This window comes from Agelaius tricolor, unplaced genomic scaffold, assembly GCF_023055355.1.
Source record: "Agelaius tricolor isolate 1412-34295 unplaced genomic scaffold, bAgeTri1.0.p SCAF_38, whole genome shotgun sequence".
In the NCBI taxonomy this organism is placed as follows: Eukaryota; Metazoa; Chordata; class Aves; order Passeriformes; family Icteridae; genus Agelaius; species Agelaius tricolor.
The window spans coordinates 204576-221988 of record NW_027269298.1 but is presented as its reverse complement, the minus strand read 5'-3'; the positions used below and the strand labels follow the sequence as shown (position 1 = coordinate 221988).

Sequence of the window (17413 nt, the reverse complement as noted above, 5' to 3'; positions counted from 1 at the left end):
CACACAGTGTGGGGGTTATCCTAGTGCAGTGGTCGAGATGAAGAAACATTTGCCTGTAAAATGACCCAGAAATGTCAGAACCTTGGGGTGAATAAACCAAAGGGCAGCAAAGATTTACTTCCAGGAACTGTCAAGGAGACGTGGGAAATGATGGCCGTGAGAGAGGTTTTTGCGGCATTTTGGGTTATTTAATGAGGCCTTGAAGTGTCCGGGCTGTCAGTGCTGGTGGTGCCGCCTCCGTGCAGCCACGTGTGGCTCAGTGGGCTGGTGCCAGCGCTACAGAAATGGCACATCATGTAATTTTAAACGGCATCTGCTCAGCCGGATCAAGTAACAGTGTCTGTGGCTCCTGTTCCTGCTGCCATCACTTGAGGAGCCTGCGGAAAGCAGGCGGCAGAGGGAGCTGAGGGTGGTTTGGGGAGAGCAGACACCAGCCACATGAAAATGCTTTTTTTGGAGAGGATGTATTCGCTGTGGACAAATGGCAGCTCCACCATGCCCGTACTGCGGGGCCTGGTAACAATTAACTCCTGAAATGCTGGGATGGATGCTGGGCACGCTCCGGTGGGGCCGCGTTTTTTGCGGTGCCCGGGCCGCCCTTGACCTCGCTCCCAAAACGGATCTGCCGCTCCGCGCTCTCCGGCAGACGGGCGGACCCTGCGCGGCGGCAGCGCCCGGGGGCGGCCGCGACTCCCCCCGGCCCAGTGCGGCCGCGGAGCCCCGGGAGCGATTGCCGCGCCCCGGCGGCAAAATGCGACTCTGGTGGGACTCGAACCCACAACCTTTGAATGACTCCGGTCACATGCTAGAAGTCCAATGCGCTATCCATTGCGCCACAGAGCCCTCGCTCTGCCGCGCCGCCCTCACCGCCTCTTGCCCGCGCCCCGCGCGCCCCGCCCGCGCTACCGCTCCCCGCCGTTGCGCCCGTCACCGCGGGGCCGGGCCGGTGCACCGGGCGGGACTACAGCTCCCGGCGGCCCGCGCTCCCGCCCCTCCCCGCCCCTGCCGCAGAGCCGGGCGGGCCCCGCTCCCGGTGCAGGTGGCCGGGCCTCAGCGGACGCCCCGGAGTCCGGTAAGAGCGTGGCACCATCCTCCCCATCCCGCTCCGTCAGCCCTGGCGCCGCTGCGGCGGCCGCGCTCCCTCCCCGCGGGCGGCCCCGCGGGCTCCTCATCAGGCGCCGCGGCCCTGCGGACGGCACCAGGGTCCCTCCGCTCCGCCGGTCTCCCCCGGCATGAGGTACCGGGGCTCCTCGTGGGGCACCGTGGCAAGCGCCGGGCCCCCTCCGTCCCCTGGTCTCCCCGCGAGCGCGCCGCGGGCCCTGGCCCCGCCGAGAGCGGCTGTGCCCGGGCGCTTCCGGGGCCTGGCGGGGTTGGGTGGCGGGGCCTGGCTGCGTCCCGGTGCCGGGCCCTCCCGGCCTTTCTGCCTCGTGTGATGGGGGTGGGCAGCGCTGCTCGGCCTCCCTGCTGGCGTCCCCAGGAGGGTGACACGGGGGTCTCTGCCCAGGGCAGGTGGGGGACAGGTGCCTCCCAGGTGCCATTGGCGCTGGGGCTTCTCACAGCCCGGCCACCTGCCCCTTGTCCCCCCTGGCACCCGCTCCTCGGGCTCGGTGCTCCCCGGGTGGATCCCCGCGCTTTGCCTCGGTGCCTGCTGGCTGTGAGCTACAGGCATGGCTTCGTTTCCTCTGTGCTGATGCAGCTGGACAAGACCTGAATCTGTAACGCAGGGCTGGAGGTCTCTGGCAGCCACACACCGGGTATCTGTCGGGAATCTCTCCCGGGTATCTGTCGTGAATCTCTCCCCGGTTATCTCCGTAGGAGGCATCGGGATGCCGGAGTGAGGTGGAGATAGGAGCAGAGGATAACAGGGGCTTGCCTGAGCCTGCCTTGCCTTCAAGCGGGAGATTAAGCCCTTTACTGCCCACACAGAGTGGGGCTCCCCCGCTGCTGCCTCTCCACATCTGGCTGGTGTGAGGCTGTAACCGAGGGCCCAGGTCCTGGCTGAGGCACAGTAGTTTGATGGTGATCTAAAAGCTGCCCTGTTTAAATGCAGAGAGAGGCTCCCAGGCAAAAGCACAGTGAGTCCTGTCCCTAAAAGGCAGAGGGACAGTGTTGTGGGACATCACATCTGGGAGGTAGGTGTTTGGTGGGGAGCGTTTAGAGGTCACTCGCACAAGGGAGAATCTCAGGGTAAGGGCTATGGGTGGGAAAATGTCTCCAGGTGTCCCCCTGGGAGTGGCATCTTGTGCTTTGATGCATCCCAGCCTGCTGCTGGTGGCACAACTCGGAGGTGGGACAGCCAAGGAACAAGATGTGACCATGTGGCACTGCCTTGGCTCCCACCCTGCCAGCGTCTGGTATAAAATCCACAGAAGCTCCCTGGATCTGGAGGGACTGCACAGAGCAGAGGGAAAGCCACAAGTGTGGCTCCCAGCCCCACCAGTTGTAGAAGAGCCCATGCAGGACTTCCAGCTTCAGAGCAGGGAATCAATCTTCAAGAGGGAAATGATGCAAATGTTTCCTTCCTTTTTGGCCTGTGTCCATGCCAGGAAGGGCCAGTTTTATCTAGGAGCTGTGAGGGCCACATCTCTGTCATTTTCCTCCTCGCAATGCTATTGCCTGAAGACAAGACAGACTCAGACTGTCTCTGAGTCTCAGAGCTACTTCTGGGGCGTGTCTGGGATGGGGACAGAGATGCTATTTTGGAGGGACAAGTACCAGAGTCACTGTCCCCAGGGAATGGGACAGGGGCCTGGGCACTCCTGGCAGCAGTGACAGCCCTTGTTCTGCCCACTCCAGCCTGGCCTCATCCCTGACCTGCTCTGGCAGTGTCTCCAGCCTATTTAGGCCAGGAAACTGCCTGCTAACATGAGGGTTTGCAAACACAAGCAGAGCTCAAAGAACTGAGTTTCCTGTCCCTGATCTGTCTGAGCTGTGTTGTGGGGCACATGAAGCTGTGCTCTTCCAACAGCTGTGATGGCTGTCCTGGAGCCAGGCATGCAGGAGAGCTCATGCTCGGGGCCTGGGAGACTCTGGATTTTGAGGACTGAGAGATTCTGGGGTACAGTGGAGGCTTCCAGTCGTCTGTACACAGCCTCCTGCCATGACTTTGCTCACACATCCATGGAAGTGACTTTATCCTGCATCTCATGTTGCTGGGGCGTGGCCAGACCCCTGGCTGGTGTGCAGGATGTGGCTCCCCAGGTGGGAATGGCCGGGCTCTCGTGCTGATGGCTCAATTGGAGGCCATCTCCAGGGTCAGATAAAGTTACATCTCTGGGAGGTCTGGGCTGCTGGGTTACATCCTCACTGCCAGGAGGACTGATGACTCAGGGACCTCAGCCAGGAAACTGGGGGCTGCTCAGGCATCCCACGCCCATGGGATTGTTATCACCGGCTCCATGGTGCGTGGGTTGATGGCCGTGGTTTCTCTCTCCCTGCAGGCCACAATGCTGCGTTTGGCTGCCTTTGCAGCTGTGCTGCTGTTCCTCAGGGTCACTCTGGAACTGTCCTGGATCCAGGCCATCCCTGCTCTCTTCATCTTCTACCTGGCATCTGGTGGATGGGAATTCTTCCTCATATTCCTCAAGACATTACCAAGGGACTTCAGGTAGGTGCCCTGACTGGGAAGGTCCAGCCATCCACCCCTGGCCCTCTGCTCTGCCCTGGTGTGTGTGTATGTGTGAGCACAGTCCCCGACTCCTTGCACAGCCTGGGTTTCTGCTGGCACCTGGCCTGGCTGGAAGGAGATCTCCCTCTGCCATGTCCGGGTGACTCCAAACTCTCGGGCAAACTTTTCCCAAGAAGGATAGATTTCAGCTGAGCTCAAAGTCTATTGACTGTCCTTGTACTTCACCCTGTCCCTAAAGCTGCTGGCGTAGCACCAGGTCCCTGTGCAGGGTTTGTCCTGAGTTGGTACCAGGCTGTGCCAGCTCCTGGCAAGGATATGAAGGGGAGGGAGTGGTGGTACCTCTTGGAGAGCACTTGAGGCTCAAAAATGCCCTTTGATTGGGGACATCCCTGTCTGCAGACTTCCAAACACATCTCTCCCTGGCCTCCATCAGTCCCTGGCCGAGAGCCTCTCTGCAGATGTGTTCTGCCTATGTGCCCACTGCTCAGGGGAGCACGCAGAGCTGCTGCTGACCTCGAGTGAGGTCTGGTCTAAGTGCTGGGCTCATGCAGCTCCTCAGAAGGTCCTTCTGCTGTGCTGGCTTTGCTGGAGGAAGTGATTTTGCAGGGGTCACTGAGCAGCTGCCCTCTTGCTCCCCCTCTTTGGCAGCACGGGGCTGGTCCTGTTGCGGGTGAAGTGGCAGGTATGGAGGCACGTGAGGGAGAAGAACACCATCGCCAAGATCTTCCAGAGGACCGCAAGGAAATATCCAGAGAAGACAGCGCTGATCTTCCAAGGCACGGGCGAGAGCTGGACCTTCCGTCAGCTGGATGAATACTCCAACCAGGTGGCCAATTTCTTCTACAGCCAAGGCTTCCGCTCGGGGGACGTGGTGGCGCTTTTCATGGAGTCCCGCAATCAGTACGTGGGGCTGTGGCTGGGCCTGGCCAAGATCGGCGTGGAGACGGCCCTGGTGAATTCCCACCTGCGCCTGGACGCCCTGCTGCACTGCATCACCATCTCCAGCTCCAAAGCTGTGGTTTTTGGGGTGGAGATGATGGAAGGTGAGGCGCTGGCAGAGGTGTTGGGAGCGCTTTGGACTGGAGGGAGGTGTGTCTAGTCACTGGGTTCAGTGTTCCTTTCCTGCCCACCACAGAACAGAGATCTGGAAGAGAATGGGCAGTTGAATCATCCAGGAATTAGATTTGTGTTTGGTTTTTTTGTTGTTAATTCCTTTGGACACTGGGCCGGATCTGGAGTGCGGTGCTGTCTGCCTCCCAAGCAGGTCAGCCTGGGCATGAGGATCCTTCCTTGTGTCTCTCCAGTCTATTCCCAGCATGGAGACCTGGGTTGGACTGGGCCTACTCCACTGAACAGGAGGAGCCTCCCCTTGCTCTCCATGGCTGTTGCTACATCCTTGCAGCACCTTGGCTCCAGTTCCTTGTGTGTTTCAGCCCACACCTCTGAGGTTGAAGGTGTCAACAGACCTCTTGGCACTAAAGAGGTTTTGGATGGGGGAAGGTGGAAAACAGGATCTTCTGGTCCCTGAAGAGGTCTGGGCTGTGGCCCCAGCATCTGTTAATCATGGGAACAACATCTGCCTGGGATGGCTGTGAGCCCTTTGGGGACTCTGCCAAGCACAGTGGGGGTACAGCTACATGGGGCAGGCTGTCCCTCAGGCTTTCTGGGAGGACAGGGGGTCTCTGTGCTGTAGCCACCCTGCTGCTTTTCTCCAGCTCCCCTCTTTACTTTCTCAGCAATTCAGGAAGTGCAGCCCTCCCTGGATAAATCCATCCATCTCTTCTGGTCTGGGGATGAAAATCCTAAATCCGTGCTCCCTGGTGCAAAACACCTGGACCCCCTCCTGCAGATGGCCCAGCGACACCAGCCAGCTCCCCCTGCTAAGGGCTTTCTTGGTATGTGCTCAGCTCTTGGGGCCAGACATGTGGTGGTGATTTTGAGGGTCAGCTGGTTACAACTCTGGCAAAAGACTGCTGGGGATGCTGATGGCAAGGGGTGTTTGGGATGGGTCTTACTCCAGTGTTGGAAACCCAGCCCTGTATGGAGCAGTATCCTGTCATACCCTTCATGTGTCCAACAAACCTGATTTGCCCAGGGTGATCCTAGGATATTCTTGGAGCTGTTACATGAGAGCTTTGGCTCAGCTGGCAAGAGTAGAGTGTTTAAATTTTGTTTGTCCCCCTCTCCTGGTTCAGCCTGGTTCCTGGTCACATTCCCAATTCCTAGATTGGGAATGTGACCCTGTCTCTTCATTGCTCCCCAGATAAACTCTTCTACATCTACACCTCTGGCACTACGGGGCTGCCCAAGGCTGCCATTGTGGTGAACTGCCGGTAAGGCTGTGGACAGGGGCTCAGGGAGGATGGGGCTGAGCTCTGCCCTCTCCTAGCACAGCAGCCCTGGCCCTGCTCCTGACATTCCTTCTCACCCTCCCCTCAGGTACTTCCGCATGTCCAGCTTGGTTTTTTACGGTTTTCGGATGAGGTCCGATGATGTGATCTACGACTGCCTCCCGCTCTACCATGCTGCAGGTAATGTGTGCCATACAGAGCATCCTGGGACTGGCTCTTCCCTCAGCCTAGCCCAGGGCTCAGGCTGGAGGCTGGTGTGGCTGTGATCTCCATGCTCAGGAGGATGAGACTGCTGCTTGCAGTGTGTGACTGAGGCTTTTCTGCTTTTCCCCTGGAAGCCAAGAATTGATCTGGCTGACCTTTGGAGCAGGGAGTGTGTGGGGAGGGCATTATCCTACCCTGCTTTTGGAATACCTGTTCTTTATTGCTGCTCCCTGTGGAAAGTAAGGGGGGAAAGTCTAAGGGAAGGGGAAGCAGTGCCTGCCTGGCTGGCTGAGACATGCTGGGGTATTTAGGTGCAAAGTGCTGCCCTACATGATACTGCCGTGTGTCTCCTCCCTTGTGCAATGGCCCTGGGGGCTTTGGCTGGGCAAACCCCCACTGCTGTGAGCCAGCCATGGCCTCTGCCTTGCCCTGCCAGTTCTTTCCCTGGGTGTTTGGGGACTGAGGGTTTTCCTGGCTGCTTCTCTGCAGGGAACATCGTGGGCATTGGGCAGTGCCTGCTGCAGGGCATGACAGTTGTCATCCGCAAGAAGTTCTCAGCCTCACACTTTTGGGAGGACTGCGTGAAATACAACTGCACGGTGAGGCTGTGAGGCAAGGGGCCAGCGGGGAGTGGGCAGTGAAGCCTGGGGGTCTGTGCCAGGGAGAGAGCTCTCTATGGGGAGAGCCCAGCTGCTGGAAGTGGGGGAGGCCTGGACCTGTTCTGTCTGTCCAGACCACCTTTCAGGGTGGTGGGGCTGTGTCCTTCCCTGGGCTGGTAGCTTCATGTGTCCTCCTCACATTCCAGCATTAGCCAGGAGATAGTGGATGGGTTTCACAGCCTGGAGAGGTGGGTTAGCTGGATGAGTTAGCAGAACTTCATCCAGTTGGCTGGATGAGTTAGTAGAACTTCTCCCTCTTTAGCAAGCTTTGAGTGTTTTGTGCCATTCCTTCCTGCCCTGAAGCAGCCTCAGAGAACCCAGGGCTTGGCAGAGGGATCCTAGTGAGTCTTTCCTCTCTGTTGCTCCCAGATCGTGCAGTACATCGGGGAGATCTGCCGCTACCTGCTGAACCAGCCGTACCAGGACACAGAGCGGCAGCACCGCGTGCGCATGGCCGTGGGCAATGGGCTGCGCGCCTCCATCTGGAGGGAGTTCATGGCCCGCTTTGGCATCCCCCAGGTGGCAGAGTTCTACGGGGCCACCGAGTGCAACTGCAGCCTGGGAAACTTTGATGGCAATGTAAGGGCCCACAATCCTCCCTCATGTCCCAAAGGGTGACAGCTGGCCTGGGCAGGGTTGGAAACCTGAATGGGATGTTTGCTCCATCCGCCCAGAAGGGTTTTGGCTGTTGTGTGGTGCCACCTCTGTGGTGTTCTGGGAGTGTGTGAGCAGTGGGTTCAGGTGGGACGAATGTCCTTGCTACTCACAGCCCTGAGCTCTTTCTGTTCTAGGTTGGGTCATGTGGCTTCAACAGCAGGATCCTACCAAATGTGCACCCCATTGGTTTGGTGAAGGTAGATGAAGACACTATGGAGCTGATCCGGGGGCCGGATGGTATCTGTATCAGCTGCAAACCAGGTGAGGACAACCACAGGGATAAGTGTGAGTGTGAGTGTTTCACGATACCTCAGGATAATTTCCCTGGATTTGTCTCTGCTCAGTTAAACCACACCAACCCCATTAGACACCCTTTTCGCTTGGGGGGCTGGGGGTGCTGGTGTTTCCCCCCTTCATCCCCTCTTCTCACTGCAGGGGAGCCAGGGCAGCTGGTGGGTCGCATTGTCAGGAGCAATCCCCTGCAGCACTTCGATGGCTACCTGAATCAGTCAGCCACCAACAAGAAAATTGCCAGGGATGTGTTTACAAAAGGGGACGCTGCCTATCTCACAGGTGAGACCAGCAGGACCCCTCTGTCTGCTGGGAGTGGAGGAGAAAGGCACCTGTGTGGGAATGGGGACTCTGAGATGCTCCAGGGTTGCTCCTAGCCAACACCTCATGTTTTTGCCTGTTCATTGCTTTCCAATAGGGGATGTCCTGGTGATGGACAAATATGGTTACATGTACTTCCGAGACCGCACCGGGGACACCTTCCGATGGAAAGGGGAGAACGTCTCCACCACGGAGGTGGAGGGAACGCTGAGCCGCATCCTCAACCTGACGGACGTGGTGGTGTATGGTGTGGAGGTCCCAGGTAGCTGAGAGGGAAGTGGACAATCAGGAGAGGCAAGCAGGCCTCCAACACTTGAGTGTGACCATGTCCTGCATGTCCAGATTGATGAGGGTAGGCTGGGGCTCCCTGTGGGCAAGCTGGGAAGAGGCCACAGGGGGTGTGTTCTGCAGGAACCAGAGGGTTTCCTCCCTCTCTCCAGCTTTGGTGTGATTCTGGCTGGTTTGTAAGGACCCTGTGTCCTCTCTGGCCATGCCTGTGACTGCAGGGTGTCACTGGTAGCCCTGGCCACAGGGTGATGACACAGCTGTGACACAGCTGGACATGCCAGTGCTTCAGTACACAGCAGGGTCTTGCTGGTGCAGGGCAGAGGGGAGATGATGCTACAGGGATATTGTGTCTCAGTGCTCTTCATTCTCTGCCTCTTAGGGGTTGAAGGGAGGGCAGGAATGGCAGCCATCGCTGACCCAGAGAACTCCTGTGACCTAGAAGACTTTTCCAGCAAGCTGAAAAAGGCCCTGCCACTGTATGCACGTCCCGTCTTCCTGCGGTTCCTGCACGAAGTCTCCAAGACAAGTGAGCCATGGCATGCACAGTCACACTGGACATGGAGCTGGGGGAGCCTGGGAGGGGAAAACCTAGTTACACCCTCTGTAGGGTGGGGATGAAGCCTCTCTGCCCCACAGAGCCCGTGGCCAGTTCCTCAGGTGGTTTTGAGGCATGGGGACGTAAGGCTGGGTCTGGGGCTGCCCAGGTGTGGTGGGGATGGAAGCATGTGTGGCTAGTGAGCCCTTACTCCTTCTTCTCTCCCCATTTCAGGCACTTACAAGTTCCAGAAGATGGAGCTGCGGAAGCAGGGCTTTGACCCCGCACTGGTGAAGGACAGGTTGTATTTTCTGGACTCCAGGCAAGGCTGTTACCTGCCACTGGACCAGGCAGCGTTCAGCAGAATCAAGTCTGGAGACCAGAAGCTGTAACTGGTGGGGCTCAAGCCAGGCACCTCCCAAATCCTGCTGGGGAGAGGGGGCAAGGCAGGCACTGGGGAAGGAAAGGTTCACAGAGTGATATAAAAGGCACGCTAGAGATTTTATTTGACAAGTTTTACAGATAAGGGTTTGGGAGGAACACAGAGGGGATTGAGGGGAGGGGGATGGTCACATACCAAAGCATTGACTCATTATGGCTTTATTTTCTGCTTGATACAGTGGTGGTGGTCCCATGCCATGGGAGGGGCAGGGCCCTGGCCAGTTGAGGAGGGGTGGGGTGCCCCTGCCGTTCCACTTTGCTTTTCCTGTCTTTCCCTACCTTTTCCTGCCTGCAGCCACCCTTCCTTATGAAGGCCATGAAGGGACCAGTGCTGGTCTCTTCCCCACTTCTCTACCAAGCAGCCAGCTTCTCCTTGGCACAGGGACCCAGTTGGCAGAGGGAAGGTGGGTGCCAGGCGCAGCCCCTTCCCTCTGCTTGGCCTTGCTGGTGTTGTGTGTCTGCTGTGAATCAAGGGAGCAGGGTAGTATGGGGCTCAGGAGGGGGACAAGGTGTGTTTCTGCCATGCCATCTCTCTCCTGGGGATGACATTTCTATTTTTCAGAATTACACGCACATTATATTATATTATATCTATATATATATGTGTGTGTGTGTATATACATATATATATATATAATACACGCTGACTTTTTTTTTTTTTTCAAATCTTAATTTATTGTCCGTACTTTTGAATGTGTCTCGGGTTTGTGCAGTAGGTGGAGGGATAGCCCAGACCTGTCCTCTCTTGGAGAATCCTTTTCTCTCACAGGGAGGTGGGATGCTCATCTGGGACTGATTCTTCTCTTCCAGCATGGGTGCAACTGTAAATGTCCTTGTGGCCTTGCTCCATGGTGGAGGACATGAGCAAATCCCACTATCTTGTGGACACTTCTCTGGGTCTTTTACTTCCATCTTTTGTGGATGCAGCATTGTTTTGTGGACCTTCTTCCTTGCTGAAAGCAAGTGGGAGAGTAGGAAGAAGGGCTGAGTTTGCCTTTGCTTAGTTGTACTCAGGAGGTAACTTGTCAGGGGAGAGAACATCCCCTGGAGGGTGGCCTCTGTGAGAGCCTCTGTGCATCCCTTCCCAAAAGAGCCCTCCCTGTCTCCAGCACCAGAGCAGGGCCCTGAACTGAAATGTCTGTGTGAAACACCTGACTTGTGCTATGTGAATTCCCCATGTTGTGTCTGATATGAAACAGCCTCAGCTGCGATGTTCAATTCCAGTTCTCAGAAAACAAGCAGAAATTTCTCTTCCAGAGAAAACTCTGGGTTGGGTTGTTTTTGGGTTTTTTGGGTTTTGTTTTTTTTTTTGTTTTATTTTTGATTTGGTTTTTTTTTTAATAATTTGTTTTTATGCTTTTAGCAGGGTTACTCCTTAAAACGACATCTGTCTTTTGTGAGGGCAGGGTGTGTCTGCTCCTCTAGCTGTGCTTCCACACCAACGTACCTGCCTGCCTCAGTCCGTCCTGGTCTCACAATTAAACACAAGTATGGGTCTATGCTGCTGTTTCCTACCTCTTCCTTGTACAGTCCTGCTTTGTGAGGGAAGGTGGGGGACTTTGCTGGTTTGGGAATTGCCACTCCAGAGCATCACCTCCCTGTGTGCATTTTGGCTCATCTTAGAGCAGGGGGAACAAGCCCCTTGCTGCTGGGTTTAATGACTATGTGAACACAACATGTTTATCAGACCCTCCCCAGTTTCCTCCACTAACTCTCCACACAATGTTTTTCCTTGTTCTGTCCTCAGCATTGCCATCCCAGTTCTCCCTGTTTACCCTTGGACATGTGGCTCTTCCACCCCTCTCCTGTTCTCTATTTCCTCTTCCTGCTGCTTTGCTCTGTGTTTGCCCATGCTGAACTTCCCATCTCATTTCTGCCCTTGCAGACAAGTTTTTTGGTAGCCATTCCACTTCCCTTGCTGCCAGAACCATCTTTTACACCTTCTGCATCCAACCCTGGTGATAGGAGAACCTGGCTCCTTCTTGGTGTGGGGCTGCCAGGGACAAATATCTTCCCTGAGCCTGAGTGAAATGTGTTGCCAGGTGAACCACACCATGTTGGAAATTTGCATCCTTTATATACCAACTTCACCTTTGGACACGTTCAAATGGGTGTCTTCTCCAGCATCTCTAAGCTGAAAGCTTTAGTTTTTCAGTCCCCTGGACACTCACAAACCTCTGTCCCAAAGCAGCCAGTGGAAAACAGACATCATCCCCACAGCCCTGCAGCATCCGGGGGGCTCAGCCCTCAAACAGCAGCTTTGCCACGAAATTTACCAAGGAAATTTTGCATTCAGGGATCATATTTAGGGGCCAGGGAGCTGGTGCAGAGAGTGTAGCACTCCGTCGGTTCTCTGCTCCCACCTGCGGGCTCTGTTCCGCTCTTAGCCACCAGAGGAGGGCAGGCTGGGCTCGGCAAACGCCTCCCCTCGGGGGGACACGCTCCGGAGCTGTCACAGCCCTCGTGTGCTGCTCAGAGCCCTGCAACGCGGGATGTTGGGGTGGGAGGGTACCCACGCAGGGAGGGGGCCTGAGGTGAAGTTTTGGATACAGATGATGGTGCTGGGTGTGAGGCCAGTGGCAGTCCCAGGCACTGGTGTGCTCTGTGCTCGGGCTCCTGGCTGGAGACTGTGCCTGATGGAGACTTGGGCAGCAGCCAGGTCACCAAGCTGTGCCAGGTGACTTTGCTGGTCACCTTGCTGCTGCCCAGGGGTGGTGGGCAGTGACCTGAACCACCAGGTCTCATCCAGCCTTCTGCTAAAGGCAGTGAAGAAAAGCTTGGCCTCCCTGAAGTCAGACCTGGGGGTGGTCATCTGGAGATGGGTGGTTTGGAGTGGTAGAGGGAGATACAGGGGGATTGTGCTCCCTCCCTGCAGGAGATGGCTGTGCTGAAGAAAGAGGGGTTGCAGGGCAAAACTCAGCACTGTGTTTCTGTCTGTCTGAGAGCAGGGTAGGTTAAAAAAGCCTACCAAGGAAATTATGCATTCAGGGCACTGCCTGTTAAATGCAGATGTGAATAGCTTTGGAAGCTTATGGAAATATGGCTGTTACTTGTTTGCTGGTGAGCCCATACAAATGGAAACTGGCTTGAGTTGTTGGGTTTTGGAAATGGATGGGAATTATAGGCCTTTGAGAGGAGCAGGATGGAGCCCTTGCTGGTGCCAACACAAGTCAGGAGCTCGGCTGGCTGGAGCATAGCCAGGAGCTCACCCCAAGCCCTGCATTTTGGGCTGGCTCTGAGGAAGGGGAGCTGCACAGTTCAGGCAAGAGGAGCAGGATGAGGCCCCCCCCAAGGTGAGAGCTCCTGCTCTGGGGAGATGGGAGGTGCTGAGTCACTGGGAAGGAGCTGAGCAGACATCACAGAGAGCTCTGGTACTCAATAGCAGAGACCTGCAGGGCTGTGCCAGGGGGCTGGGGTGTGCACGTGCCACACACACCTCTGTGCCAGAGCATTCCCCAGGGAGAGGGGAGCCCCAGGGAGGTGTGTTCACAGCCCTAAGTTATGCTCAAAGCAGCCTCCCTGTGCAGCAAGGCTGGTGTGGGGGGGTTGGTCCCCTCTGGAGATCTGGTGCCTGGGGACCATTCACCATTGGTGCTGTTTGTCCTGACTGAGGAGGGTTGTGTGCTCTTGGCAGTGCTTCAGGATTCCCTGAAACACCAGCTACACCAATCAGAGGTTTTCCGCTGGCTGTCAGCTTTGGGTTGAAATCCTGGGGCCTTTCTAAAGTCCCAGTTCCTCTGGAAAAATGAAGTTTATGTGCAAGTATCCCTGCAGCTCTTGGCCCAGAATACAAGTGCAGGTGTGGTGCTGAGCCTGGGATCAATGCTGACACACAGCACTTCCAGCAGAGAGGTATTTGGAATGAAGTAGCCAGTGTTTAATCATCTGATTTTTAAAAATATCTTTTTATTTGTGCAGTTTTAAGGAGGAGGCTAATTGAATCCTCTATGATTAGAGACACCTTGTGAGACATCCCTCCCCTTTGATCAATGCACTAGTCTGGCTCAACAGCTGCCTGTAGATAAAAGTCCTATACATAAAGTACGAGGTATTGTTCTGTTTTAATTAAAACACTTAAAATTCTGTTTGCATGAGGTTAAGAAAACATTAAAATCCTTTCCAGGGTTATTATCAAACTGCTAATTTAAGCAAAGCCAAAGAGCTTTACAAACGAAATGTACTCTTCCCCATGGAGATCACTGCTTCTCCCAGACCCTGTGTCCTGGACAGTGACAATATATCAAGACAAAAAATGTGGCAACTTTTTTTCTGGTCTGCTCTAGGTCCAACCCAGCCAGGCCATGCTTAGTGTGCAAAACTGGAGTGTATTTTAGCCTTAATGCAGATGGGGGCTTTGCAAGTTGCTCAGAATCTTTCTGGGTGAAATTAATTTCTGCTGCTGAGAAAGTCTGTGACAATCTTTAACACTGCATCTCTCCAGCCTCCTCCTGCTACTCTTGGTGTGCCAGAGCCTTCCCAAACAATGACAGCTGCCTGCTCCTCTGCACTACGGGGAGCTGGCTTTGCCTTTAAGCAGTGACAGGGAAATACTCTGGACCAAAGAAGAGACTATCCTTTGGTGCACTCTTTAGAAATGGAAATACTTGATTCCCCTGAGTGGTTCCAGTGTAACCAGGAGCAGAGCCAGGAGTGGCTTCTCCCTCTCCAGTTTGAAGGGACTGTGTGGCCAGGGATTCCACCAAAATGATGGTCTGTGAATGTCTCATCATGCTGTGTGAGAGGGAAGGGACAGCAGCTTTCCTTCCCAAAGCAGAGAGGCTTCACAGGGGAAGGACAATGTCCTTAAGGCTGTTTGCTGCTGAGCTCCTGGACAGCACAGGATGGCTGGACTGTGTGCAGCTGAGCGAGGCTCAGGGAGCAGGCATGGGTCCTGCTTTGCTTTTTTTTGAGCCTGGCCCATTTCAGTGGCAAATCCCACGTTCTAAAGTAACCTTGGGTTTGATCTGCTTTTCTCCTGGCTCATTAAAAATCCACACATAGGCACAAAATCATGGCAGGCCAGGCTCTGGGAGAGCTTTGGGCAGTTGAGATCATGCAGTAGGGCTGGCAACCCCAGGAATTTCAGGCAGTGGCGATGCTGTCCAAGTCCAGGACCTGTTCCTGCTCAGGATGTGGGTCACTGCCCAGATCTTCCCTTATCCCTGACAGATGATCCCAGGCTTGTGAAGTGGGATATGACCCCTCCTGTTACTGCCCTGCCTTCCTCTAGTCCCATCCCTGAGGGTGCGGAGCAGCCTCCCAGGGCCCCCAGCATCCCGGGTGGGATTTGTGGCCTGATCCTGCCCTGGAGGTGACACCTCCCACGACCTGCCCGGGGCTGTGCCAAGGGCCCCGAGGAAGTGAGGGCAGCCAGAGCCTTCCTCCTGCCCCCGGCCATGCGAGTGGCTTGGCCGCAGGAAGAGGCTAACAGCGGCGGGCGAGCCACCCCCTCAGCTTTGAGTATCACTTTCAGCTATTCTGAAGGTTAAACGCCTGTTTAGAGCTCCCTATTGAAGGTAGAGCCGGGGGTACGGCATTGTTGGGACGCCCTCCCGCTTTGTCTGGCCGCTTTGAGGGATGCCCTGAATGGGAAGCGGCCCCCCCAGCCCAGCACCCCGGCAGAAGGGCTCCCGAGGGAGGGCCGCTTCCTCCCGCCCTAATGACATTCAGCCCTCCATCGGTTCAGCTCCCGCTTTCTTTCTGCTGCAGTTTAACCCGGGCACAGAGGCCGGGCTCCATCTTACTGATCTCTGCTTGACACCCAATTACCACATGAATGGCAGAGAAAGGCTGCAAAAGGCTTTAACTCCCACTGACCCTCCTTCCCCTCTGCCTGCTTCCCTCTCTCCCCGTCCTACCCCCTCGCCTTTCTCCGGCGGAGGGAGTTCAAAACTGAGACGGGGAAATCAAACAAAGCCCCGAGTAAGGAAACCCATTGTCACCGCCTCCGCGATGGCTCCCCTTTCGCCGGCCATTGTTCCCCTTGAAGTTTGACTTGCTGTGTGGAAGGATGCGAGCAGCTGTTTGCGCATTCCCCTGATGTTTTATTGAAAAATAATTGAATCGTCAGTTCGGGGCTCTCTGATAAAATGTTTCCTCGTAACGCCAGGCCCTGCTACATTTATACACTACATGTCCCTCTAGAATGTGATGGCGACCTAAGACGTTTCCCCCAGGATAAACCCTCAGTGGAGAAATGGAGGTGTGCTCCTTTTACACTCAAGGAGAGGGAGAAAGCGGGCAAATGGCAGGGAAAAGGACAGAAGCTGGGAATGAGACAAAAGAAATAAACCCCCTCTTCATTGCCAGGCTCAATTTCCAACCTGTTCCCTTTGCAGTTGGCTCTGTGGGAGGGGAGTGGGAGCAGCCCCCTGCCCCAGTAACCCGGGTTTTATGTGTTTTATGTACCTGTTTATCAAACACCGTCTGTGTTTACAGCACTCCAACAACGGCAGCATTACCTTTTCTTGAGGAGATTGTGTGCTTAGTTTCCCCATCCCAAACATAACCCAGAGAATTTGTGGTGCTCTCATTTCAGTGTGCAGCACGGAGACAGGACTCATTCCTCTCCAAGCACAAAATGTCTATAAAAACGTCCCCTGTATCTCATGTGGTCACTTTTTGTCCAGGACAATTGTTAACAGTAACCAGCTTTGAATGCTCGAATGAGCCAAATTGGTGTTTATGATTACTGTTCCCTTTCCTGTAATTTATTTTTACTTTTCCAGGAAGGTGCTAGCACTAAATCTGTACCATTTTGTTGTGTGAGTCAGGAATCAAGATTCTTTTAGGAGCTAGTTCTGCTTTTATTTGGCCTCATAAATGATTTCTGTGAGCAAGAATAGCTCATATAAAACCATAACTGCAAACACTGATCTGGAATCAAGATTACCAGATCCTCTGAACACAGAATGCTTCACTCATTTCTGAAGTAAAGATTTTTGTCGAAGGCTTCTTTCCTCAGCCGCTTTCCCATACAATTCCATCCTGGGCCATATCTCCGAGATACTCAAAAGCCTTGGGATTTAGAGATACGTAAAATCCAGCTGGAATTTTGGGATGAAGACCACGGTCAACAGCCTCACGGCTCTGCCATCACGTAACCCCGGCAGCGACGGCAGCATTCATCTGCCGAGGGACCAGCCTTTCCTGGGGCCCAGCCCAGAGAATGATCTCCTCAGAGAACAAAAGGCCATTACAAACACCACCACCTTCTGCTCCCGGGGTTAGGCGTACTCTGACCCCCGTTAGCATAAACCAAGAGCAATCTGTCTGTGTAAATTTATGCCCCTTACACATAATGCATCATGTATATGCATAGCTATTACATTTCTATCTGCATGTGTGCACATGTACATGTATTTTTTTTTAATCCCAAACCCTCCTGAGTGGAGGGAGGGTTAAGAGGCTGCAGTTTTTCTACCAGCGATGCCCCTGTGCAGCTCTGTGTTGTGGGGGAGAAGCAGAGCCCAGCTGTCACCACCATGGCAGCGTTCTGCCTGTGTACACGGCCCTTCTCTGGGGACAGGAGGGGAAAACAAACAGGCGACAGATGTGAGCCGCGTTGTTTAACGCTGTGCTGGGGGAGCCTGGCGCCGTGGGGATGTGCTGGCTGCCAGGGGCTGCCCGAGCACGAGGGGATGCTCAACAGCCACCCCCGATGAAGGGCTGCATCTCCCCGATGCTGACAGGAGCATCACCCAGCTGTTTCTGCTCCCCCACAGCAATCCCGAGGAGCAGCAGGGTGGCATCACAGAATCACAGAACTGATGTGAACAGAATTCACAGAATCACAGAACTGTAGGGCTGGGAGGGGTTCGGTCCGACCCTCCTGCCAAGGCAGGGTCACCTGGGGCAGGTGACACAGGAACACATCCAGGTGGGCTTGGAATGTCTCCAGAGAAGGAGAATCCCCACCCTCCTTGGACACCTGTTCCAGTGCTCTGCCATCCTCAATGCACAGCAGCTCTTCCTCATGCTGAGCTAGAACTTCGTGTGTTTGGTGTTTGTAGCAGCTTTGACGCTGCAAAACCCGTCT

The 17413-nt window shown here is 55.1% G+C and overlaps 1 protein-coding gene and 1 non-coding gene across 4 annotated transcripts; one reads left to right on the top strand and one right to left on the bottom strand.

Moving 5' to 3' along the window:
- Window positions 1–754: 754 nt before the first annotated feature.
- TRNAR-UCU (transfer RNA arginine (anticodon UCU)) lies at window positions 755–843 on the bottom strand. The gene is given in 2 exon segments: window positions 755–790; window positions 807–843. It is a non-coding gene; the product is annotated as a tRNA-Arg (tRNA).
- A 40-nt stretch (window positions 844–883) lies between these two features.
- On the top strand, window positions 884–10874 carry SLC27A4 (solute carrier family 27 member 4). 3 transcript variants are annotated; one of them, XR_011683663.1, is made up of 14 exons: window positions 884–1072; window positions 3441–3607; window positions 4277–4671; window positions 5365–5523; window positions 5892–5961; window positions 6068–6159; window positions 6673–6782; window positions 7212–7421; window positions 7634–7760; window positions 7935–8072; window positions 8209–8373; window positions 8779–8925; window positions 9169–9779; window positions 10742–10874. XR_011683663.1 is itself a non-coding variant. In XM_071454166.1 (13 exons), the coding sequence occupies exons 2-13, from the start codon at window positions 3447–3449 to the stop codon at window positions 9324–9326; spliced, it is 1932 nt and encodes a 643-aa protein (XP_071310267.1). In that variant the 5' UTR covers window positions 884–1072; window positions 3441–3446; the 3' UTR covers window positions 9327–10874. The 3 variants fall into 3 exon arrangements, 1 of the variants encoding a protein (XP_071310267.1); XR_011683662.1 differs by having other exon boundaries at window positions 10739–10874; XM_071454166.1 differs by having other exon boundaries at window positions 9169–10874.
- Window positions 10875–17413: the final 6539 nt, after the last annotated feature.

What these genes read in the sequence shown, in the direction of transcription:
- SLC27A4 (XM_071454166.1), top strand. Translation starts at nt 3,447, where the DNA reads ATGCTGCGTTTGGCTGCCTTTGCAGCTGTGCTGCTGTTCCTCAGGGTC. An exon ending in CCCTGCTAAGGGCTTTCTTG is followed by an intron (nt 5,524 to 5,891) that starts GTATGTGCTCAG and finishes ATTGCTCCCCAG; the next exon opens with ATAAACTCTTCTACATCTAC. An exon ending in GCACGAAGTCTCCAAGACAA is followed by an intron (nt 8,926 to 9,168) that starts GTGAGCCATGGC and finishes TCCCCATTTCAG; the next exon opens with GCACTTACAAGTTCCAGAAG.